Source organism: Oncorhynchus nerka, linkage group LG16 (genome assembly GCF_034236695.1).
Source record: "Oncorhynchus nerka isolate Pitt River linkage group LG16, Oner_Uvic_2.0, whole genome shotgun sequence".
Taxonomy (NCBI): domain Eukaryota; kingdom Metazoa; phylum Chordata; class Actinopteri; order Salmoniformes; family Salmonidae; genus Oncorhynchus; species Oncorhynchus nerka.
In genome coordinates this window covers 49260465-49285525 of record NC_088411.1, presented here as the reverse complement: position 1 = coordinate 49285525, position 25061 = coordinate 49260465, and the positions used below count along the sequence as shown (strand labels likewise).

The 25061-nt window shown below is 46.8% G+C and overlaps 1 protein-coding gene across 1 annotated transcript in view; it reads right to left on the bottom strand.

The window, feature by feature from the left end:
- Positions 1–9777: 9777 nt before the first annotated feature.
- LOC115121905 (protein jagged-1b-like) overlaps positions 9778–25061 on the bottom strand; it is a 197082-nt gene continuing 181798 nt past the window's right edge. The window contains exons 25-26 of the mRNA XM_065002719.1: positions 21706–21856; positions 9778–13147 (exon numbers count right to left, since the gene is read on the bottom strand). Of these exons, the coding sequence (XP_064858791.1) occupies positions 12507–13147; positions 21706–21856 (792 nt within the window). The 3' untranslated portion in view covers positions 9778–12506. The remainder of the gene's footprint in view (positions 13148–21705; positions 21857–25061) is intronic.

Here is a 25061-nt window from a genome sequence, read left to right as displayed (position 1 = left end):
ACCTTGCCTGACGAGGATTCATTCTCCTAGCTGATCGGATATACTCCAGGTTACGATGGTCAGTCCAGATAAGGAAAGGGTGCTTAGCCCCCTCAAGCCAGTGTCTCCACACCTTCAGGGCCTCAACCATAGCCAACAACTCCCTATCCCCCACATCATAATTCCGCTCCGCTGGCCCGAGTTTCTTTGAAAAAAAGGCACAGGGGCGGAGGTTCGGAGGCACACCCGAACGCTGTGAGAGCACCGCTCCAACCCCAGCCTCGGATGCGTCCACCTCTACTATAAACGCCAAAGAAGGGTCCGGATGGGGGTCCGGCCCCCCCTTCAGCAGTGAGGTAATAGGGGCAGCTACCTGACCAAAACCCCGGATAAACCTCCGGTAGTAATTGGCAAATCCCAAAAACCGCTGCACCTCCTTTACCGTGGTCGGAGTCGGCCAATTACGCACGGCCTTTATGCGGTCACCCTCCATTACCAAACCAGAGCTGGAAATGCGATAACCCAGGAAGGAAACTGATTGTTTGGAAAACTCACATTTCTCCGCCTTCACATACAGGTCATTCTCCAGCAGTCGTCTAAGAACCTTGCGCACAAGAGATACATGCTCAGTGCGTGTAGCGGAGTAGATCAAAATATCGTCAATATACACCACTACACCCTGTCCGTGCAGGTCTCTGAGTATTTCATCCACAAAGGATTGAAATATAGCTGGAGCATTCTTTAAACCGTATGGCATGACGAGGTACTCATAATGGCCCGACGTAGTGCTAAATGCAGTTTTCCACTCATCTCCCTCCCGAATACGCACCAAATTATAAGCACTCCTGAGATCCAGTTTAGTGAAGAACTGCGCTCCGTGAAATGATTCCACTGCTGTAGCAATGAGAGGTAGTGGGTAACTAAAACCCACTGTGATGGAATTTAGACCTCTATAATCAATACACGGACGTAACCCACCATCTTTTTCTTCACAAAAAGAAACTCGAAGAGACAGGTGACAAGGAGGGCTGAATGTACCCTGTCCCAGAGCCTCGGTGATATAAGTTTCCATAGCCACCTTCTCCTCCTGGGACAAAGGATACACATGACTCCTGGGGAGTGCAGCGTTACCCTGGAGATTTATCACGCAATCCCCTGCCTATGGGGTGGTAATTGGGTCGCTTTCTTTTACTGAAAACGATAGCCAAATCGTCATACTCAGCTGGAATGCGCACGGTGGAAACCTGGTCTGGACTCTCCACCGTTGTCGCACCGATGGAAACCCCTACACACCTGCCTGAACACTCTTCAGACCACCCCTGTAGAGTTCCCTGTTTCCACGAAATCGTAGGATTATGAATAGCTAGCCAGGGAATCCCCAGAACAACTGGAAATGCAGGTGAATCGATAAGGAACAAACTAATTCGCTCCTTGTGATTCCCCTGCGTAATCATCTCCAACGAAATTGTGGCTTTCTTTACCAGCCCTGACCCTAATGGTCGACTATCTAAAGAGTGCACGGGAAAAGGGGGGTCTACTTTTACTAACGGAATCCTCAACCTCTGAGCGAGTCCGCGATCTATAAAGTTTCCAGCTGCGCCTGAATCTACCAGTGCCTTATGCTGGAGAGAAGGAGAATAATTAAGGAAACAAATTAATAGGAACATGTGACCAACAGGAAACTCTGGGAGAGTGTGGTGCTTACTCACCTGGGGTGACCGATGAGTGTTCTGCCTGCCCTCACGATTCCCAGATGAATTCCTCCAGCACCGACCAGACGTGTGCCCTCTCCGGCCACAACTGGTACAGGAGGAGCTTCCTCCTCCGATCTCCCTTTACGCAGTCCCTCCTAGCTCCATCGGGATAGGGGCAGGATGATCAGGAGGTAGAACTGACAGGACCCTTTCGAACGTCCACGAGCAGCTAGCAGATGGTCCAACCGGATCGACAGGTCTATCAGTCCATCCAGGCTAAGCGTAGTATCCCGACAGGCCAGCTCCCTACGGACGCCCTCTCTCTCAGGCTACACCTGTAATGGTCTATCAGGGCCCTGTCGTTCCAGCCTGCTCCCGCAGCCAAGGTCCGGAACTCCAGCGTGAAGTCCTGCGCGCTCTTCGTCCCCTGTCTAAGATGGAACAATCTCTCACCCGCCGCTCGACCTTCTGGAGGGTGATCGAACACGGCCCTGAAACGGCGGATGAACTCCGGGTAGTTGTCCTTCGCTGAGTCGGGCCCGTTCCAGACCGCATTAGCCCACTCCAGGGCTCTACCGGTCAGGCAGGTGATGAGGACCCCTACTCTCTCCTCCTCCGAGGGGGCCGGCCGAACGGTGGCCAGGTAGAGGTCTAATTGCAGCAGGGAATCCCTGGCACCCCGTCGCTGCTCCATCGTAATTCCTCGGAGGCGTCATGTGCAGAGCGCTGGAACCGGATCCAGATGGGGGAGATGGTAGAGTTGCTGGTAGGAGGGTCGGTGGGGTAGTAGTAGGGAAACCATTCCTCTCCCAACGATCCATCCTCTCCATCATCTGATCCATCGCTGATCCTAGGCGATGGAGGATGGACGTGTGATGTTGAACTCGCTCTTCCATAGTGGGAAGAGGAGTGGTCGCTGCTCCTGCTGACTCCATAGAAGGTGCGGGCTTCTGTTACGTGTAAATGAGTGAAGAGGTGTGGAGTCAGGCGCAGAGAGCAAAGGATGTGGGAAAAACAACACGCTTTAATGTTCTGGAAACATAACATGTACAAAAGTGGAAACACAAATGAACAGAAATATAAACGGACAGCGTGAAACCCAAATGCCAACAAAATACACTCAAACAAAGAAACAGGAGAACAAGCCCGCACGAAACAGAAGCGGGCTGAACAGACTATATATATCCTATCCTAACAACCAAACAAGAAACAGGTGATACCAATTAGACAGAACTAAACGAACACAGAACAACGGATCAGCGATAGCTAGTAGACCGGCGACGACGACCGCCGAGCGCCACCCGAACAAGAAGGGGAGTCACCTTCGGTAATATTCGTGACAGTGGGTAGTTCTAGTGGTAGTGGTAGTGGTAGGGGGTAGTTGTAGTGGTAGTGGTAGGGGGTAGTTGTAGTGGTAGTGGGTAGGGGTAGTGGTAGTGGTAGGGGGTAGTTGTAGTGGTAGTGGTAGGGGTAGTGGTAGTGGTAGGGGTAGTTGTAGTGGTAGGGGGTAGTGGTGGTGGTAGTGGAAGGGGGTAGTGGTAGGGTAGTGGTAGGGGTAGTGGTAGTTGTAGTGGTAGGGGGTAGTTGTAGTGGTAGTGGTAGGGGTAGTTGTAGTGGTAGTGGTAGGGGATAGTTGTAGTGGTAGTGGTAGGGGGTAGTTGTAGTGGTAGTTGTAGTGGTAGTGGTAGGGGGCAGTTGTAGTGGTAGGGATAGTGGTAGGGGGTAGTGGTAGTTGTAGTGGTAGGGGGTAGTTGTAGTGGTAGGGGTAGTGGTAGTGGTAGTGGTAGGGGGTAGTTGTAGTGGTAGTGGTAGGGGTAGTTGTAGTGGTAGGGGTAGTTGTAGTGGTAGTGGTAGGGGTAGTGGTAGTGGTAGGGGGTAGTTGTAGTGGTAGGGGGTAGTGGTGGTGGTAGTGGTAGGGGTAGTGGTAGGGGGTAGTGGTAGGGGTAGTGGTAGTTGTAGTGGTAGTGGTAGTGGTAGGGGTAGTGGTGGTGGTAGTGGTAGGGGGTAGGGTAGTGGTAGTGGTAGGGGTAGTGGTAGTGGTAGGGGGTAGTGGTGGTGGTAGTGGTGGGGGTGGTGGTAGTGGTAGGGGGTAGTTGTAGTTGTAGTGGTAGGGTAGTGGTGGTGGTAGTGGTAGTGGGGTAGTTGTAGTGGTAGTGGTAGGGGGTAGTTGTAGTGGTAGTGGTAGGGGGTAGTTGTAGTGGTAGGGGTAGTGGTAGTGGTAGGGGTAGTGGTGGTGGTAGTGGTAGTGGTAGTTGTAGTGGTAGTTGTAGTGGTAGTGGTAGGGGTAGTGGTAGTGGTAGTGGTAGTGGTAGGGGTAGTGGTAGTGGTAGGGGGTGTTGTAGTGGTAGGGGGTAGTGGTGGTGGTAGTGGTAGTGGTAGTTGTAGTGGTAGTTGTGGTAGTGGTAGGGGGTAGTGGTAGTGGTAGGGGTAGTTGTAGTGGTAGTTGTAGTGGTAGATGGTAGGGGATAGTGGTAGTGGTAGGGGGTAGTGGTAGTGGTAGTGGTAGGGGGTAGTTGTAGTGGTAGTGGTAGGGGTAGTGGTAGTGGTAGGGGTGGTGTAGTGGTAGGGGGTAGTTGTAGTGGTAGTGGTAGGGGTAGTGGTAGTGGTAGGGGTAGTGGTAGGGGGTAGTGGTGGTGGTAGTGGTGGGGGTGGTGGCAGTGGTAGGGGTAGTTGTAGTTGTAGTGGTAGTGGTAGTGGTGGTGGTAGTGGTAGGGGTGAAGTTGTTGTGGCAGTGGTAGTGGTAGGGGGTAGTTGTAGTGGTAGGGGTAGTGGTAGTGGTAGGGGTAGTTGTAGTGGTAGTTGTAGTGGTAGTGGTAGGGGGGGATTAGGCCAGTGGTAGGGGTAGTTGTAGTGGTAGGGGTAGTGGTGGTGGTAGTGGTAGTGGTAGTTGTAGTGGTAGTTGTAGTGGTAGTGGTAGGGGGCAGTGGTAGTGGTAGGGGGTAGTTGTAGTGGTAGGGGGTGAGTGGTAGTGGTAGTGGTGGTGGTAGGGGTAGTTGTAGTGGTAGGGGTAGGGGTGGTAGTGGTAGTGGTAGTGGTAGGGGTAGTTGTAGTGGTAGGGGGTAGTGGTAGTGGTAGTGGGTAGGTAGTGGTAGTGGTAGTGGTAGTGGTAGTGGTAGGGGTAGTTGTAGTGGTAGTGGTAGGGGGTAGTTGTAGTGGTAGGGGGTGGTGTAGTGGTGTTGTAGTGGTGGGGGTGGTGGTAGTGGTAGTGGTAGGGGGGCAGTTGTAGTGGTAGGGGTAGTGTAGGGGGTAGTGGTAGTGGTAGTTGTAGTGGTAGTGGTAGTGGGGTAGTTGTAGTGGTAGGGGCAGTGGTGGGGGGTAGGGGGTAGTTGTAGTGGTAGTGGTAGGGGTAGTGGTAGTGGTAGGGGTTAGTTGTAGTGGTAGGGGGTGGTTGTAGTGGGTAGTGGTAGTGGTAGGGGTGTAGTGGTAGTGGTAGGGGTAGTTGTAGTGGTAGGGGTAGTGGTGGTGGTAGTGGTAGGGGTAGTGGTAGTTGTAGTGGTAGTGGTAGGGGTAGTGGTAGGGGGTAGTGGTAGTGGTAGGGGTAGTGTAGTGGTAGTGGTAGGGGTAGTGGTAGTGGTGGTAGTTGTAGTGGTAGGGTGTAGTGGTGGTGGTAGTGGTAGTGGTAGTGGTAGTTGTAGTGGTAGTGGTAGGGGGTAGTGGTAGGGGTAGTGGTAGTTGTAGTGGTAGGGGGTAGTTGTAGTGGTAGTGGTAGGGGCAGTGGTAGTGGTAGTGGTAGGGGTAGTGGTGGTGGTAGTGGTAGGGGGTAGTGGTAGTGGTAGGGGTGGTGTAGTGGTAGGGGGTAGTTGAGTGGTAGTGTAGGGGTAGTTGTAGTGGTAGTGGTAGGGGTAGTTGTGGTAGTGGTAGGGGTAGTTGTAGTGTTAGGGGTAGTGGTGGTGGTAGTGGTAGGTGGTATGGTAGTTGTAGTGGTAGGGGTAGTGGTAGTGGTAGGGGTAGTTGTAGTGGTAGTGGTAGGGGGTAGTGGTAGTGGTAGGGGTAGTTGCAGTGGTAGTGGTAGGGGTAGTTGTAGTGGTAGTTGTAGTGGTAGTGGTAGGGGGTAGTTGTAGTGGTAGGGGTAGTTGTAGTGGTAGTTGTAGTGGTAGGGTGTAGTGGTAGTGGTAGGGGGTAGTTGTAGTGGTAGTGGTAGGGGGCAGTTGTAGTGGTAGTGGTAGGGGTAGTGGTAGGGGTAGTGGTAGTGGTAGGGGGTAGTTGTAGTGGTAGTGGTAGTGGTAGTGGTAGGGGTTAGTTGTAGTGGTAGGGGTAGTGGTAGTGGTAGTGGTAGTGGTAGGGGGTAGTTGTAGTGGTAGTGGTGGGGGTAGTTGTAGTGGTAGGGGTGCAGTGGTAGTGGTAGTGGTGGTGGTAGGGGTAGTTGTAGTGGTAGTGGTAGGGGTAGTTGTAGTGGTAGGGGGTGGTTGTAGTGGTAGTGGTAGGGGTATTTGTAGTGGTAGGGGTGCAGTGGTGGTGGTAGTGGGTAGTGGTAGTGGGTAGTGGTAGTGGTAGGGGGTAGTTGTAGTGGTAGTGGTAGGGGCAGTTGTAGTGGTAGTGGTAGTGGTAGTGGTAGTGGTAGTTGTAGTGGTAGTGGTAGGGGTAGTGGTAGTGGTAGTGGTAGGGGCAGTTGTAGTGGTAGTGGTAGTGGTAGGGGTAGTGGTAGTGGTAGTTGTAGTGGTAGGGGGTAGTGGTAGTGGTAGGGGCAGTTGTAGTGGTAGGGGGTAGTGGTGGTGGTAGGGGTAGTAGGGGTAGTGGTAGGGGTAGTGGTAGTTGTAGTGGTAGTGGTAGGGGGTAGTTGTAGTGGTAGGGGGTAGTTGTAGTGGTAGGGGTAGTTGAGTGGTAGTGGTAGTGGTAGGGGGTTGTAGTGGTAGTGGTAGGGGTAGGTAGTGGTAGGGGGTAGTGGTAGTGGTAGTGGTAGGGGGTAGTTGTAGTGGTAGTGGTAGTGGTAGTGGTAGGGGTTAGTTGTAGTGGTAGGGGGTAGTTGTAGTGGTAGTGGTAGTGGTAGGGGTTAGTTGTAGTGGTAGGGGGTAGTTGTAGTGGTAGTGGTAGTGGTAGGGGGTAGTGGTAGTGGTAGGGGGTAGTTGTAGTGGTAGTGGTAGGGGTAGTGGTAGTGGTAGGGGGTAGTTGTAGTGGTAGGGGTAGTTGTAGTGGTAGTGGTAGGGGGTAGTTGTAGTTGTAGTGGTAGGGGTAGTGGTAGTGGTAGTGGTAGGGGTGGTGGTAGTGGTAGTGGTAGTTGTAGTGGTAGTGGTAGGGGTAGTTGTAGTGGTAGTGGTAGGGGTAGTTGTAGTGGTAGTAGTGGTAGTGGTAGTTGTAGTGGTAGTGGTAGTGGTAGTTGTAGTGGTAGTGGTAGTGGTAGGTGGTAGTGGTAGGGGGTAGTTGTAGTGGTAGTTGTAGGGGGTAGTGGTGTAGTGGTAGTGGTAGGGGGTAGTGGTAGTGGTACTGGTAGGGGGTAGTGGTGGTGGTAGTGGTAGGGGGTAGTGGTGGTGGTAGTGGTAGGGGTAGTGGTAGTGGTAGGGGTAGTGGTAGGGGTGTAGTGGTGGTGGTATTGGTAGGGGGGTAGTGGTAGGGGTAGTGGTAGGGGTAGTGGTAGTGGTAGGGGTAGTGGTAGTGGTAGGGGGTAGTGGTGGTGGTAGTGGTAGGGGGTAGTGGTAGTGGTAGTGGTAGTGGTAGTTGTAGTGGTAGGGGGTAGTTGTAGTGGTGGGGGTAGTGGTAGTGGCTAGTGGTAGTTGTAGGGGCTAGTGGTAGGGGGTAGTGGTAGGGGGTAGTGGTAGGGGTAGGGGGTAGTGGTAGTGGGGGGGTAGTGGTAGTGTGGTAGTGGTAGTGGTAGAGGGTAGTGGTAGAGGGTATTATACCCCATCTATTTTGTGAAGTGCACCAGTCCCTCCTGCAGCAAAGCACCCCCAGAACATGATGCTGCCACCCCCGTGCGTCATGGTTGGGATGGTGTTCTTCAGCTTGCAAGACTCCCCCTTTTTCCTCCAAACATAACAGCTCTATTTTTGTTTCTCCAAAAAGTACGATCTTTGTCCCCATGTGCAGTTACAATCCCTAGTCTGGCTTTTTTTAATGGAGGTTTTGTAGTAGTGATTCTTCCTTGCTGAGCGGCCTTTCAGGTTATGTCGATATAGGACTTGTTTTACTGTGGATATAGATACTTTTGTACCCGTTTCCTCCAGCATCTTCACAAGGTCCTTTGCTGTTGTTCTGGGATTGATTTGCACTTTTCGCACCAAAGTACGTTCATCGCTAGGAGACAGAATGCGTCTCCTTCCTGAGTTGTATGACGGCTGCATGCTCCCATGGTGTTTACACTTGCGTACTATTGTATGTACAGATGAACGTGGTACCTTTTGGAAATTCCTCCCAAGGATGAACCAGACTTTTGGAGGTCTACAATTTTTGTTCTGAGGTCTTGGTGATTTCCCCATGATGTCAAGCAAAGAGGCACTGAGTTTGAAGGTAGGCCTTGAAATACATCCACAGGTACACCTCCAATTGACTCAAATGATGTCAATTATTAAAGCTTCTGAAGTCATGACATCATTTTCTGGAATTTTCCAAGCTGTTTAAAGGCACAGTCAACTTAGTGTATGTAAACTTCTGACCCACTGGAATTGTGATACAGTGAAATAATCTGTCTGTAAACAATTGTTGGAAACATTACTTGTGTCCTGCATGAAGTAGATGTCCTAACCGACTTGCCAGAACTATAGTTTGTTAACAAGACATTTGTGGATTGGTTGAAAAACGAGTTTTAATGACTCCAGCCTAAGTGTATGTAATCTTCCGACTTCAACTGTACATAAAAATGGTATCTATGAGTTCATCTGACCGTGGGGAAGTAAATACCAATTAAATGGCAGAAATCCCAAACTAAAAGCGCTGTAGTGCCTCAGGGATGTATGTTGGGCCAAATATATTTAAATTCAGTAAGTAAACTGAAATTTCAATCTTGCTTGATTTCAGTTGACTACTTGACTTCCTGAATTGGAACAGAATTGACCCCACCCCTGTTCAGGCCCATGTGGACCTAGTAGGACATTTCTGGAACAATGTCAGTCTTCGGGACAGTCCGTCTGATTGGAAGGAGTCTAGCTCTGGCCTACAGTAATCACTAGTAAACAAAACAAGAATGAGACCTTTTGCTTTTCGTTTTTTTCATTTTTTGTCTGTCATCTCACTATGAAGTTGTTCCCGCACTAGTTTCTGAGAACCTCCCTGTCGTAGGCTCTAACTAAAATGTTTGGCTAACATAGTCTGGGTATAGGATAAAGACCCTTCGGGTTTTTCCCTACATAGTGTACCACTGTTGTCCAGTAAATAGTGTGGCTGTCACTGGCACTGACATGTTTGGTTAAAAGCTTCTGGGATAGAAGCCCACAAGGCTCAATTCAATCAAAACTGCAGTGCAGTATTTACACTAGGCACGGTTATCTGAACTGACATTACTATTCCTTTACTTGAGTGTTCATTTCTGGTGAAGAAACACTTGTTTATTTTGACAATAAAAAGAAGCTTTTTTCTAAATTTAAATTGGACTATCCTTGTGACATTGTTACCTACAAGGAAATACAATAAAATTAAAATTAAAATCAAATAGCAATTAAAGACGCTCACCTAACAGAGTTTACCGATCATTGACACCGATCAATACAAAACCTTTCTGTAACTGAATCAGTTCTATCATGGTGAAAATCAGACTTCTCTTTGACTGTTGCTTTTAGCAAAACAACTAAGATAAGAGCGTCTGCTAAATGACTTAAATGTGTAAAAAGAGAAAAGCAGCATGTCCTGTGTTTACCTCAACCATGTGCTTTATTCTGATTGGTCGAGAGAGTCAATTGTTGTAAAAAATAATGTCAAATGCCCTAATTTACACAGTAGCTACTTTTCCCATAAAATCCCAGACTGGTGTTGGGTACTGTATAAAACCCTACAACTTCCTAACAGGTATGTGTTGTGCATGGGGTGAACTGAGGGGTATATTCTGTAAACAAAGACAGTGCATCAACAATCTACAGCAGGTTTGAGGAAATCCCACCAATCAGGTCTGAGTGAATCTGACCAATCATGCATTTCTATATTAATAATTTCATCCAGTCACTTTACTCAAACCATTGAATCCAGAACAGGGACTGTTTTATTATCTCTTTTCATACAAAATATTTAATAAATATTGACCTTTTTCAAAAGAACAAAACCCTCTAAAAAGATTGCCAGGAACAACATCACAAATACAATCTAAAAATCCATAACAAGAGAGGAAACACTAAATGAATATTTCCATGATGTCATAAAGTAGTAACATCTGAGAAATAAAAAAACATGTCTTCTTTCAAAGAGCCTTTCAATAGTTTAAAATAACATGTGCATTTAAAACAGAAACAAAACACCAGTCTCCCACAGCGCTGAGCAGAGAGGGAAGGAAATACATGTTTACGTGATCCTGTTCCCGTTGACACCCTAGACCATCGTTTCCTCCGTCCTGGAGACTCCAAGAGGTGCACCTTTTGGCTTTGTTCTACACAGCTGATTCTAATAATCAAAAGATGAGTTTTGAATCAGATGTGTACAGCTAAGAGCAAAAACCATAAACATGCACCTCTTGGGATCGACAGGACTACGTTTGGGAAACGCTGCCATAGCTCGAGTCCCAGATCTGTCTGTGCAGTCTTCCCAACATGTGTGACAGCAGTCCTAGCAATGGACATGACAAGACAGCACCAACAGATCTGGGACTCAGGCTAGACTATTGACCCCCCCTACTGTTCCAGTAGACATTGATGTGTGATTGTTGTGTGATTTGCCATAGGGGAGAGTAGGGTAAGTTGAGCCACCCTTCTTTCTAGGAAACCATACAGAAAACGTATCAGTTGACCAAATATTTATAATTTGACGGAGTCAGTGAAGGAAGAAACCACATGGAGGAAGTGGATGAACAAATCAGGTCCAATAAACAGATTTTCCCCCAAGTCAAATTCATTTCATGATGCTTGTATCTAAATCGAAGTATATTTAAAGATTGTTCTATATATCAGCTGGAGTCTCTTTCAGCTTCAGTATGAGGTCCTGAACCTAGCCTTGAAAGTGCATCCTTGTAGCTGCGTGGGCAAATATAGTATTTATTTCACCTTTATTTAACCAGGTAGGCTAGTTGAGAACAAGTTCTCATTTGCAACTGCGACCTGGCAAATATAGTAAACATGTCTTTTCTTCCCAGGATAAATTGTGCCCAGAGACCACTTTTTCTTTTCAAAACTGTAATTTCTACATGAATTCTGATTATTTCCAGGGATACTCAACACCCTGAAATATATGTAGATATCTTTGTTAGAAAGAATCGTATATTTCCTTGACGGAGTGATGATGAATGCAACAATAAAGGCTTGATTTACCCCACTCTCCCCTAAGTTGTCAGATATTGTTTTGTGAGAATGTGATACACTGTTTAATGTGCTTTGATCATTTGTGGATTATGAGTTAGATGCTGCTAAAGGCCGTTTGTGTTTTCAGGACAAACAATATGTCTGCCACCATCGTTTAGAATTTATAACAAAGCAACCAGTCTTGTTTTTATTACATCAACCCCCTTAACCTGCAAAGTCTTGGCAAAATGGATATTTGAAAACATCTGAAATCATTATTTTAAAAAACAACAACCAATAAACAGGGAATTAATTTTTCTTCGAAAAAGTCCTTATTTTCTTCTTCCTCTGACGTTTCATAAAATAAAAATGTCAATCAAAATTAAATGTAAACTTACAAAGCTACCGAAAACCTTCAAAATCTAGAGACAGAACATATAAATAAAAAGGGAAATATATCTTTAGGCTCTTGATTATTATTAAGTTAATAAATCAAATATACACAATGATTAATAAATGTACATAGCTACACGTTCTAGATTGACGTGGACATTCTTCATAGTGCCAGTAGATACTGGCATCGCCCCGCCCACCACAAACAAATGATAATCCATGTAAATCAAGATGGATTTGATTGGTTGATGTAGTAGGAAGCTAAAAATACATTTTCACAAAGACAGAACTAGTTGGAACAGATGGAAAACTCACAAATACAAAATATACTGTGCTGCTAACTTAAATGTTTCCTTCTTTAGACTATTTTGCAATGACTTTGCAGAAAACCCCAAGAGGAAAGGGAGGCCTTCCAACAACATCCACTACCTGAACAGTGACTTTGCAGAAAACCAAGGAGCCCTATGGGAGGGAGCCCTATGGGAGAGCCCTATGGGAGGGAGCCCTATGGGAGGAGCCCTATGGGAGGAGCCCTATGGGAGGGAGCCCTATGGGAGGAGCCCTATGTGAGGGAGCCCTATGGGCGCTGGTCAAAAGTAGTGCACTTATTATTAGGTCATAATATTAGGTAATAAGTGTTGAAATATGAAAACACAGCACCTGGTTCTCAGCCTCAACCTTTTCTGCCAGTGTAGCCAGCTTGTCCAAACTTAAATTAACAGTCACGGGAAATGTCCCAAATGGCACTCTAATCCCTACATAGTGCATCAAACCCATAGGGCCCTGGTCAAAAGTAGTGCACTACACAGGGAATAGGGTACCTCATCTGATGCAGCCATGGATTCATTCATCCAAACAACAAACCTTTGTAGTCACAGAATAATGACGCAGCAGTTTAGGAACTACAAATCCCAGAACACTCCCCCTTGTCCTCTTCACTAAGGTCAATGGTTGCACGAAACGAAAACAGTGTCAACACAGCGTATCAGAAGAACCACCTTGCCGGGATGACCATAACGTCCAGGAAGGGAAGGGGGAATTCTTTACACAGGGTTTACATGCTACTTCCTGCCTCCTGCTATATCATTTCCTGTTATACGATGTAGTCCATCTGGTTGATGCTGTGTGGCGTCTCCAGGGCTCTATTGTAGTCCATCTGGTTGATGCTGTGTGGCGTCTCCAGGGCTCTATTGTAGTCCATCTGGTTGATGCTGTGTGGCGTCTCCGGGGCTCTATTGTCCTGTTTATTAATCCAGTTAGGGTGTTTGGAGCTGGGCTGCACCGCGGTCCTGATGTCCCCGTCGCTGGGCCCGTTGGCCCCCAGGCCTCCATTGAGGCCCTGATCCTCCCGCTCCACCAGTGTGTAGGCAGGCTGTTTGGCTGTAACCACAAAGCGTCCTTTATTCCCTAGCTGTCTCTCTTTATCGTCGTCCTCCTCCCCCTCAGGGCGGTGGTGTGTTCGTACCTTGGCGACGATCAAGTTTTTATCCTCGTAGTCTTTGATGACCACCGACGTCGTTAGATGGCCGCCGCCAGCGTGTTTCACGTTGATGGGATTCTTGATCTGGTTGAGCTGCTCGCGGACGTTGTTGGTGGTGTTGTCATCCGTCGCCACGGACGACGAGGCTCCGTTGCCATGTTTCCGCCGGCGACGCATGCAGCACATGAAGACGGAGACCAGCACCAGGATCCACAAGACGATGAAGACTGAAGAGAGGAGGGGAACCATGTAGTCTAAAGAGGGAAGACAGAAAGGGTCAGTTTGGCTGGACACACAATACATCAACATTATATTAGGCCAGCTGACAGTATTAATTAACTGTTACAATTGTGATGAAAGTCTATGAATGAGTCTGTCCTAAAAACTTCTTCGGGTTAGGGGGCAGTATTTGGAAGTTTGGTTGCACAAAGTAAACTGCCTGTTACTCAGGCCCAGAAGCTAGGGATATGCATATAATAAGTATTGTATAGTATTGGATAGAAAATACTCTAAAGTTTCCAAAACAGTTCAAATAATGTCTGTGGGTATAACAGAACTGATATGGCAGGCAAAAACCCCAGGACAATCCATCCAGATTTTTTTTTGTTCAGCTCGCCCCTGATTACTATGGCTGTCAACGGGAATATAAAAGGAAGTCCTCCCAGATTGCAGTTCCTAGGGCTTCCACTAGATGTCAACAGTCTTTAGAAAGAGTTTCAGGCTTGTTTTTTTTTTAAATCATCTAGGATTTGTAGTTTTAGTAAGTGGCTCCCATTTTGGCTGTAGTGTTTGTTGCGCGTTACGGTGAGTGCACGTACTTCGTTATTTTTCTCCGGTATTCTCCGTCTTAAATTGTATTGTTTATTTACATAATAGGGTACCTGAGGATTGATTAGGAACATTGTTTGATATGTTTGGAAGAAGTCTATTGGTAACTTACATTTGTATGCATTTTGAACGAAGGAAACCGGACCATTTGTTATGTAGCTGGGACCCTTGTGATTGCTACCAGATGAAGATCTTCAAAGGTAAGTGATTTGTTTTTTCGCCATTTCTGACTTTCGTGACGCTTCTGTTTGGTTGGAAAATGTATGTAATGCTCTTGTGTGCAGGGTGCTGTCCTCAGATAATCGCATGGTGTGCTTTCTCCGTAAAGCCTTTTTGTAATCTGACAAAGCGGCTGGATTAATAAGACGTTAAGCTTTTAAATTATGTAAGAAACTTGTTTTTTCATGAATGTTTAATATTACGATTTCTGTCATTTGAATTTCACGCTCTGCAATTTCACTGAATGTTGTCGAGGTGAGACGCTAGCGTCCCAATGATCGGTAAGTAGTTAAGCAAGTTAATATTGATGTTAGCAACACTCGAAGGCCCTAAAAGCTGTAACTTCACATCACTGGGGAGTACCAACATCTCTGCCAGTAAACCAGGAGGAACACCGGTGTATTTCTTCCAAAAATGTTTTTCCAATGAATGATGCTGAACAATGATTCATTACATTTATGCTACTGCTGTGCTCTCGAGCTTCCCAACAGCATGGCCTGAAGTCCTGGCTGTGAGGGAGAGGTGGAGGAGGGGAGGAGGAGGAGGATGACCAGAGCAACTTGGCCTGTGACAGGGGGAGGAGGAGGGGAGGATGACAGGAACAACATGGCCTGTGACGGGGGAGGAGGAGAGAAGCCGGAGAACAGGAGGAGAAACTCCCATCTGGCAGCAACAGAGAAGGGCTGTCTGTCCGTTACAATGATAAATGACCTAAACACAGGAGTCCTAGCACTAAGTTTGTCTGTCCGCATCCTCCCTCCACTCTCTGTCTGGACAGCACCCCACTCTCATTACGCCCTCCCTCAACATCTCCACTCCGAGCCAGCCCTCCTGCCAGAGACTGAGCCAAGACTTTTCCATAGAAAGAAATTAAGCTAAATGTCGTTGGACCTGCATTACTGCGGTCATGTGACTGTTAAAGAGAGCTGAGATGCATTTTAAATGGCAGCCTATAGTGCACTCCAGGGGTGGACCTGGTCATAGAGGCTGTTCTAGACCAGGGTGGATGGTGGACCAGGAAAACATTTGGTTTTGAGGCACAGTCACGGAAAATACTTGCGTTTACCTGCTGTATGGTAGCAGGGGGGGGAGTCTTCTCGTGGTAGCAGGGTGGAGATAACCACTTGTGCGTTGGGGAACGTAGAATAAGCTTTTTCAATCACTCCCTTTAGTGCTGTGGCCACCTGCTGTGTTCTCAGGTCGTTTGTGTTATTATTATGTGGCTGGGTGACCCTAGTTGGTCCTCAGACAGAAGATCTAGGGCACGCTGGGTGTCTGGACTACAGAATTTAGACATCGTGTGTTTTGGGTCCATAAGGAGTACAATCGGTGTCTTTTGTGTGAATCATTTCCAGGCCCAGGGACATGGACTAGTCTGTGGCGACCTAAATGCCAGAACTTAACCAGAACCTGACACCCTCAGCACACAGGGGGACAAACACCTACCTAGAGGTGACAGCATTTCCTCACCCATATGCCCCCCTAGGCACAACTATGACAACATAACCAACAAAAACGGGTCACAACTCCTGCAGCTCTGTCGCACGCTGGGTATGTACATAGTCAATGGTAGGCTTCGAGGGGACTCCTATGGTAGGTACACCTATAGCTCATCTCTTGGCAGTAGTACTGTAGACTACTTCATCACTGACCTCAACCCAGAGTCTCTCAGAGCGTTCACAGTCAGCCCACTGACACCCCTATCAGATCACAGCAAAATCACACTTGAACAGAGAAATACTCAATCATGAGGCATCAAAGCCAAAGGAACTGAATAATATTAAGAAATGCTGTAGATGGAAGGGAAGTAGTGTAGAAACCTACCAAAAAACTATTAGCCAACAACACATTCAATCCCTTTTAGACAACTTCCTGGACAAAACGTTCCAAACCTTCCATAACAAAGCCATCACCTACAGAGATATGAACCTGGAGGCCCTTGATTCCCAAACCTTCCATAAATCCTTCAGTCTGGCTTTAGATCGGGGTACAGCACCACAAACGACATCATTAATGCACTTGATAAAAAGCAACATTGTGCTGCTCTGTAGATTTATCAAAGGCCTTTGATTCAGTTGACCATGAATTGTTGCTAGCTAGACTCAGTAACATTGGTTTCAGTGAAGGGGCAGTAAATTGGTTTAGGAACAATCTTTCTGACAGAACACAATGTGTATATATACACTGACAATCACAAGTCTAGCTGTCTAGAGATTAATGAAGGTGTGGCCCAGGGTTCCATTTTAGCTCCTGTGTTGTTCACAATGATTTGGGAAACGGGCTGCAACCAGCAAAGTTCCATCTATATGCAGATGATACAGTCATATATTCATGTGCTCCTTCTCTGGTTCAGGCTGTTGAAGAGCTCCAGACTGCATTTCAGTCAACTGCAGGCCTCCCTTTATGAAAAATATATTCATGACCTTTAGGCAGGGTAGCCTAGTGGTTAGAGCGTTGGAATAGTAACGGAAGGTTGCAAGTTCAAATCCCCGAGCTGACAAGGTACAAATCTGTCGTTATGCCCCTGAACAGGCAGTTAACCCACTGTTCCTAGGCCATCATTGAAAATAAGAATTTGTTCTTAACTGACTTGCCTGGTTAAATAAAGGTAAAAAATAAATCAAATTAAAAATTAAAAAACTCTGCCAGAGAAGGTTAGCATTGTCGCATTGTCACATCTGGTGGCTTATCCATTGAAAAAGTGTCATCCTACACATACCTAGGTATATGGTTGGATGACAAGTTGTACTTTAAAGTTCATATAGATAATCTTGTGACAAAAGCTTCAATTGAAATTGGGTTTTTATTTTCGTAATAAGGCTTGCTTCCCGCTTATGGCTTGAAAGAAGCTTGTTCAGGCCACTTTTCTCTCTGTAATTGATTACGGTGACTTGTTGTGTATATGCCTATACAACCTCGATCTGACAGAGACTGGACTCTGTTTATCATGCAGCCTCCTCTGTCTGACAGAGACTGGACTCTGTTTATCATGCAGCCTCCTCTGTCTGACAGAGACTGGACTCTGGCCTCCAACTGCTCTTAAGCGCTAGTAAAACCAAATGCATGCTTTTCAACCATTCGCAGCCTGCACCCGCACGCCTGACTAGCTTCACCACCCTGCATGGTTCCAACCTAGAATATGTGGACATCTATAAGTACCTAGGTGGCTGGCTAGACTGTAAACTCTCCTTCCAGACTCATATCAAACATCTCCAATCTAAAATCAAATCTAGAGTTGGCTTTCTATTCCGCAACAAAGCCTCCTTCACTCACGCCGCCAAACTTACCCTAGTAAAACTGACTATCCTACCGATCCTTGACTTCGGCGACGTCATCTACAAAATAGCTTCCAATACTCTACTCAGCAAACTGGATGCAGTTTATCACAGCGCCATCCGTTTTGTAACCAAATCACTTTATACCACCCACCACTGCGACCTGTATGCTCTAGTCGGCTGGCCCTCGCTACATATACGTCGCCAGACCCACTGGCTCCAGGTCATCTACAAGTCCATGCTAGGTAAAGCTCCGCCTTATCTCAGTTCACTGGTCACGATGGCAACACCCACCCGTAGCACGCGCTCCAGCAGGTGTATCTCACTGATCCTCCCTAAAGCCAACACCTCATTTGGCTGCCTTTCCTTCCAGTTCTCTGCTGCCTGCGACTGGAACGAATTGCAAAAATCACTGAAGTTGGAGACTTTTATCTCCTCACCAACTTCAAACATCTGCTATCTGAGCAGCTAACCGATCGCTGCAGCTGTACATAGTCTATTGGTAAATAGCCCAGCCAATTTACCTACCTCATCCCCATACTGTTTTTATTTATTTACTTTTCTGCTCTTTTGCACACCAATATCTCTACCTGTACATGACCATCTGATCATTTATCACTCCAGTGTTAATCTGCTAAATTGTAATTATTTGATATGTTACCATACCTGGTCTGCTAGGTGGTTGCTATGCTACCATACCCGGTCTGCTAGGTGGTTGCTATGTTACCATACCCGGTCTGCTAGGTGGTTGATATGTTACCATACCCAGTCTGCTAGGTGGTTGCTATGTTACCATACCCAGTCTGCTTGGTGGTTGCTACTTAAAGTCCCCAGGACATTTACAGTATTAGGCAAGACTGCCTTCCCGTCTTGTGCACTAGACTCATGGAATAGTCTAGAATCCATGCTTCATCTAGACGTGTTAGTGACCCTGAATGGAATAGTCTAGAATCCATGTTTCATCCAGATGTGTTAGTGCTACTGAATGGAATAGTCTAGAATCCCTGCCTCATCTAGATGTGTTAGTGACCCTGAATGGAATAGTCTAGAATCCATGCTTCATCTAGATGTGTTAGTGCTACTGATGGAATAGTCTAGAATCCATGCTTCATCTATATGTGTTAGTGCTACTGAATCCCTGCTTCATCTAGATATGTTAGTGCTACTGAATGGAATAGTCTAGAATCCATGCTTCATCTAGATGTGTTAGTGCTACTGAATGGAATAGTCTAGAATCCATGCTTCATCTAGATGTGTTAGTGCTACTGAATGGAATAGTCTAGAATCCATGCTTCATCTATATGTGTTAGTGCTACTGAATCCCTGCTTCATCTAGATATGTTAGTGCTACTGAATGGAATAGTCTAGAATCCCTGCTTCATCTAGATGTGTTAGTGCTACTGAATCCCTGCTTCATCTAGATGTGTTAGTGAACCTGAATGGAATAGTCTAGAATCCATGCTTCATCTAGACGTGTTAGTGCTACTGAATGGAATAGTCTAGAATCCATGCTTCATCTAGATGTGTTAGTGCTACTGAATGGAATAGTCTAGAATCCCTGCTTCATCTAGATGTGTTAGTGCTACTGAATGGAATAGTCTAGAATCCCTGCCTCATCTAGATGTGTTAGTGACCCTGAATGAATTTAAGATATTGATGGGAGACTGTTACAGAGGATTGTAAAATGCTTTTTTTTAGTCTGGATCATGTTGTATTGTATTGTTGTAAGTCTTAATTCTGTATTGATTGTTGTGTGTTTTAATGATTGTTGTATATTTTAATGATGTGATGTATTGATTGTTGTGTGTTTTAATGATGTATTGATTGTTGTGTGTTTTAATGATTTGATGTATTGATTGTTGTGTGTTTTAATGATGTATTGATTGTTGTGTGTTTTAATGATGTAATTTGATTGTTGTGTGTTTTAATGATGTGATTGTTGTGTGTTTTAATGATTGTGTTTTTTAATGATGTATTGATTGTTGTGTGTTTTAATGATGTATTGATTGTTGTGTGTTTTAATGATGTGATGTATTGATTGTTGTGTGTTTTAATGATGTATTGATTGTTGTGTGTTTTAATGATGTATTGATTGTTGTGTGTTTTAATGATGTATTGATTGTTGTGTGTTTTAATGATGTATTGATTGTTGTGTGTTTTAATGATGTATTGATTGTTGTGTGTTTTAATGATGTATTGATTGTTGTGTGTTTTAATGATGTGATTGTTGTGTGTTTAATGATGTTTTGTTGTTGATTATTGATTGTTGTGTTTTTAATGATGTATTGATTGTTGTGTGATTGATTGTTGTGTGTTTTAATGATGTGATGTATTGATTGTTGTGTGTTTTAATGATGTGATGTATTGATTGTTGTGTGTTTTAATGATGTGATGTATTGATTGTTGTGTGTTTTAATGATGTGATGTATTGATTGTTGTGTGTTTTAATGATGTATTGATTGTTGTGTGTTTTAATGATGTATTGATTGTTGTGTGTTTTAATGATGTATTGATTGTTGTATGTTTTAATGATGTATTGATTGTTGTGTGTTTTAATGATGTATTGATTGTTGCTGCCTTCTTGGTCTCCCTTGAATAAGAGACTCTGGGTCTCAATGGGCTTTTCCTGTTAAATAAAATACAAACACACCTACAGAGAAATGAACCTGGAGAAGAGTTCCCTAAGCAAGCTGGTCCTGGGGCTCTGTTCCCAAACACACCTACAGAGAAATGAACCTGGAGAAGAGTTCCCTAAGCAAGCTGGTCCTGGGGCTCTGTTCCCAAACACACCTACAGAGAAATGAACCTGGAGAAGAGTTCCCTAAGCAAGCTGGTCCTGGGGCTCTGTTCCCAAACACACCTACAGAGAAATGAACCTGGAGAAGAGTTCCCTAAGCAAGCTGGTCCTGGGGCTCTGTTCCCAAACACACCTACAGAGAAATGAACCTGGAGAAGAGTTCCCTAAGCAAGCTGGTCCTGGGGCTCTGTTCCCAAACACACCTACAGAGAAATGAACCTGGAGAAGAGTTCCCTAAGCAAGCTGGTCCTGGGGCTCTGTTCCCAAACACACCTACAGAGAAATGAACCTGGAGAAGAGTTCCCTAAGCAAGCTGGTCCTGGGGCTCTGTTCCCAAACACACCTACAGAGAAATGAACCTGGAGAAGAGTTCCCTAAGCAAGCTGGTCCTGGGGCTCTGTTCCCAAACACACCTACAGAGAGATGAACCTGGAGAAGAGTTCCCTAAGCAAGCTGGTCCTGGGGCTCTGTTCCCAAACACACCTACAGAGAGATGAACCTGGAGAAGAGTTCCCTAAGCAAGCTGGTCCTGGGGCTCTGTTCCCAAACACACCTACAGAGAAATGAACCTGGAGAAGAGTTCCCTAAGCAAGCTGGTCCTGGGGCTCTGTTCCCAAACACACCTACAGAGAAATGAACCTGGAGAAGAGTTCCCTAAGCAAGCTGGTCCTGGGGCTCTGTTCACAAACACACCCACAGAGCCCAAGGACAGCAACACAATTAGACCCAACCAAATCATGAGAAAACAAAAAGAGAATTACTTGACACATTGGAAAGAATCAACAAAAAAACAGAGCAAACTAGAATGCAATTTGGCCCTAAACAGAGACTACACAGTGGCAGAATACAGACATGGCTCTCAAGAGAAAACAGGCTATGTGCTCACTGCCCACAAAATGAGGTGGAAACTGAGTGTGTGTGTGTGGTGTGTACTGGTTTGGCTGTGTGTGTGTGTGTGGTGTGTACCGGTTTGGCTGTGTGTGTGGTGTGTACTGGTTTGGCTGTGTGTGTGTGTGTGTGTGTGTGTGTGGTGTGTACTGGTTTGGCTGTGTGTGTGTGTGTGGTGTGTGTACTGGTTTTGCTGTGTGTGTGTGTACTGGTTTTGCTGTGTGTGTGTGTGTGTGTGTGTGTACTGGTTTTGCTGTGTGTGTGTGTGTCGTGTACTGGTTTGGCTGTGTGTGTGTGTGTGTGGTGTGTACCGGTTTGGCTGTGTGTGTGGTGTGTACTGGTTTGGCTGTGTGTGTGTGTGTGTGTGTGTGTGTGTGTGTGTGTGTGTGTGTGGTGTGTACCGGTTTGGCTGTGTGTGTGTGTGTGTGTGGTGTGTACTGGTTTGGCTGTGTGTGTGTGTGGTGTGTACCGGTTTGGCTGTGTGTGTGTGGTTTGTGTGTGTGTGTGTGTACTGGTTTGGCTGTGTGTGTGTGTGGTGTGTACCGGTTTGGCTGTGTGTGTGTGTGTGGTGTGTACCGGTTTGGCTGTGTGTGTGTGTGTGGTGTGTACCGGTTTGGCTGTGTGTGTGTGTGTGGTGTGTACCGGTTTGGCTGTGTGTGTGTGTGTGTGTGGTGTGTACTGGTTTGGCTGTGTGTGTGTGTGGTGTGTACTGGTGTGTGTGTGTGTGTGTGTGGTGTGTACCGGTTTGGCTGTGTGTCTGTGGGCAGGAGGGCGAGTGAGCATATGTGTTGCAGGGGGTTCATACCGGTGTGGCTAGTGCTCGGCGTCCGCTGAACTCTGACCTCAGCAATGGCGGTGATGATGCTGTTGTTGCCATGGCGTTTAGACACCAGATCGATGATCCTCTCTGTTATCTCCTTTATAGGTGATCTGTCCATCCACTGGTCCACTGTGTACTGAAGAGAGCGAGAGAGAGAGAGGAGCGAGGAGAGAGAGAGAGAGAGAGAGACAGGAGAGAGAGAGCGTGAGGAGAGAGAGAGTGAGGAGAGAGAGAGTGAGGAGAGAGAGAGTGAGGAGAGAGAGGAGAGAGAGAGAGAGAGTGAGGAGAGAGAGAGAGTGAGGAGAGAGAGAGAGTGAGGAGAGAGAGAGAGGAGTGAGAGAGAGAGAGAGTGAGGGAGAGAGAGAGAGGAGAGAGAGTGAGGAGAGAGAGAGCGAGGAGAGAGAGTGAGAGAGAGAGAGAGAGAGGAGAGAGAGGAGAGAGAGAGAGAGAGAGAGAGAGAGAGAGAGAGAGAGAGAGAGAGGAGAGAGAGAGAACGAGAGAGAGAGAGAGCGAGGAGAGAGTGAGAGAGGAGAGAGAGAGAGAGCGGAGAGAGAGAGAGCGAGTGAGAGAGAAGAGCAAAAGAGAGAGAGAGTGAGGAGAGAGCGAGAGCGAGGAGAGAGAGGAGAGAGAAGAGCGGAGAGAGAAGAGAGCGGGAGCGAAGAGAGAGAGAGAAGAGCGAAGAGAGTGAGAGAGAGAAAAAAGCGAGAGTGAGGAGAGAGAGAAGAGAGCGAGGAGAGAGAGAGGAGAGCGAGAGTGAGGAGAGAGAGAGAGTGAGGAGAGAGAGTGAGGAGAGAGAGAGAGTGAGGAGAGAGAGAGAGTGAGGAGAGAGAGAGCGAGGAGAGAGAAGAGCAAAGAGAGAGAGAGCGTGAGGAGAGCGAGAGCGAGGAGAGAGAGAGAGAGGAGAGAGAGAGAGAGGAGAGAGAAGAGAGTGAGAGAGAGAAAAAAGCGAGAGTGAGGAGAGAGAGAAGAGAGCGAGGAGAGAGAGAGAGGAGAGCGAGAGTGAGGAGAGAGAGAGAGAGAGAGAGGAGAGAGAAGAGAGCGAGGAGAGAGAGAGGTGTTGTGTATCTTATCTCCTTTATACAGTAGGTGATCTGTCTAGCCGCTGTTCCTGGAAAGAAGAATCAAATATGTAACAAAATGTGTCTTCTGCTTCATCAAAGCCTCGTTAGTCCTTCTCATGTGATGACAATTGGAAGGATGGCTACATGTGACTAGGTTTATCCCAACCCCTATGAAAAACCGACCACAGTTGTTGGGAGAGATGGAGCTGAGAAAACACAAGAGGGGTTAGGTATGTTGAAAAACGTCTTGATGCCTTCGTCAGATTACCAGAGTAGTTTTGATGCTTTTTTCTGTCCTTGGCTGCAGTCTAACAGAGCAATTTCTGAAACAAAATTCCTTGGTTTCTCAGAAATCCAGGTTGAAGGAATTCTGGAATCATAACGCCATTTTTCAACCAGGAATTCTGGGGGAGGGACAATAGAACTTGGGGAAAGTTGGCAGCATTTGTAACCCGAGTTGGAGACACAGGTTGCTACACAGCATCTTCATCAGATATATACCTAGTTTAGTGTTATAGTTGTTTATCTTTTCAGCTTTGAACACAATACTCCACGACATCATGTAGCTCAATACAGCTGAACAGAGTTCCACATCACTCCAAAGAGCTCCACACAGTTGAACAGAGCTCCACATCACTCCACAGAGCTCCACACAGTTGAACAGAGCTGAACAGAGCTCCACACAGTTGAACAGAGTTCCACATCACTCCACACAGTTGAACAGAGCTCCACATCACTCCAAAGAGCTCCACACAGTTGAACAGAGTTCCACATCACTCCACAGAGTTGAACAGAGCTCCACACAGTTGAACAGAGTTCCACATCACTCCAAAGAGCTCCACACAGTTGAACAGAGCTCCACATCACTCCACACAGTTGAACAGAGTTCCACATCACTCCACAGAGTTGAACAGAGCTCCACATCACTCTACAGAGTTGAACAGAGCTCCACATCACTCCACAGAGCTCCACACAGTTGAACAGAGTTCCACATTACATTTACATTTAAGTCATTTAGCAGACGCTCTTATCCAGAGCGACTTACAAATTGGTGCGTTCACCTTATGACATCCAGTGGAACAGCCACTTTACAATAGTGCATCTAAATCTTTTAAGGGGGGTGAGAAGGATTACTTTATCCTATCCTAGGTATTCCTTAAAGAGGTGGGGTTTCAGGTGTCTCCGGAAGGTGGTGATTGACTCTGCTGTCGTGAGGGAGTTTGTTCCACCATTGGGGGGCCAGAGCAGCGAACAGTTTTGACTGGGCTGAGCGGGAACTGTACTTCCTCAGTGGTAGGGAGGCGAGCAGGCCAGAGGTGGATGAACGCAGTGCCCTTGTTTGGGTGTAGGGCCTGATCAGAGCCTGGAGGTACTGAGGTGCCGTTCCCCTCACAGCTCCGTAGGCAAGCACCATGGTCTTGTAACGGATGCGAGCTTCAACTGGAAGCCAGTGGAGAGAGCGGAGGAGCGGGGTGACGTGAGAGAACTTGGGAAGGTTGAACACCAGACGGGCTGCGGCGTTCTGGATGAGTTGTAGGGGTTTAATGGCACAGGCAGGGAGCCCAGCCAACAGCGAGTTGCAGTAATCCAGACAGGAGATGACAAGTGCCTGGATTAGGACCTGCGCCGCTTCCTGTGTGAGGCAGGGTCGTACTCTGCGGATGTTGTAGAGCATGAACCTACAGGAACGGGCCACCGCCTTGATGTTAGTTGAGAACGACAGGGTGTTGTCCAGGATCACGCCAAGGTTCTTAGCGCTCTGGGAGGAGGACACAATGGAGTTGTCAACCGTGATGGCGAGATCATGGAACGGGCAGTCCTTCCCCGGGAGGAAGAGCAGCTCCATCTTGCCGAGGTTCAGCTTGAGGTGGTGATCCGTCATCCACACTGATATGTCTGCCAGACATGCAGAGATGCGATTCGCCACCTGGTCATCAGAAGGGGGAAAGGAGAAGATTAATTGTGTGTCGTCTGCATAGCAAAGATAGGAGAGAACATGTGAAGTTATGACAGAGCCAAGTGACTTGGTGTATAGCGAGAATAGGAGAGGGCCTAGAACAGAGCCCTGGGTGACGCCAGTGGTGAGAGCGCGTGGTGAGGAGACAGATTCTCGCCACGCCACCTGGTAGGAGCGACCTGTCAGGTAGGACGCAATCCAAGCGTGGGCCGCGCCGGAGATGCCCAACTCGGAGAGGGTGGAGAGTAGGATCTGATGGTTCACAGTATCGAAGGCAGCCGATAGGTCTAGAAGGATGAGAGCAGAGGAGAGAGAGTTAGCTT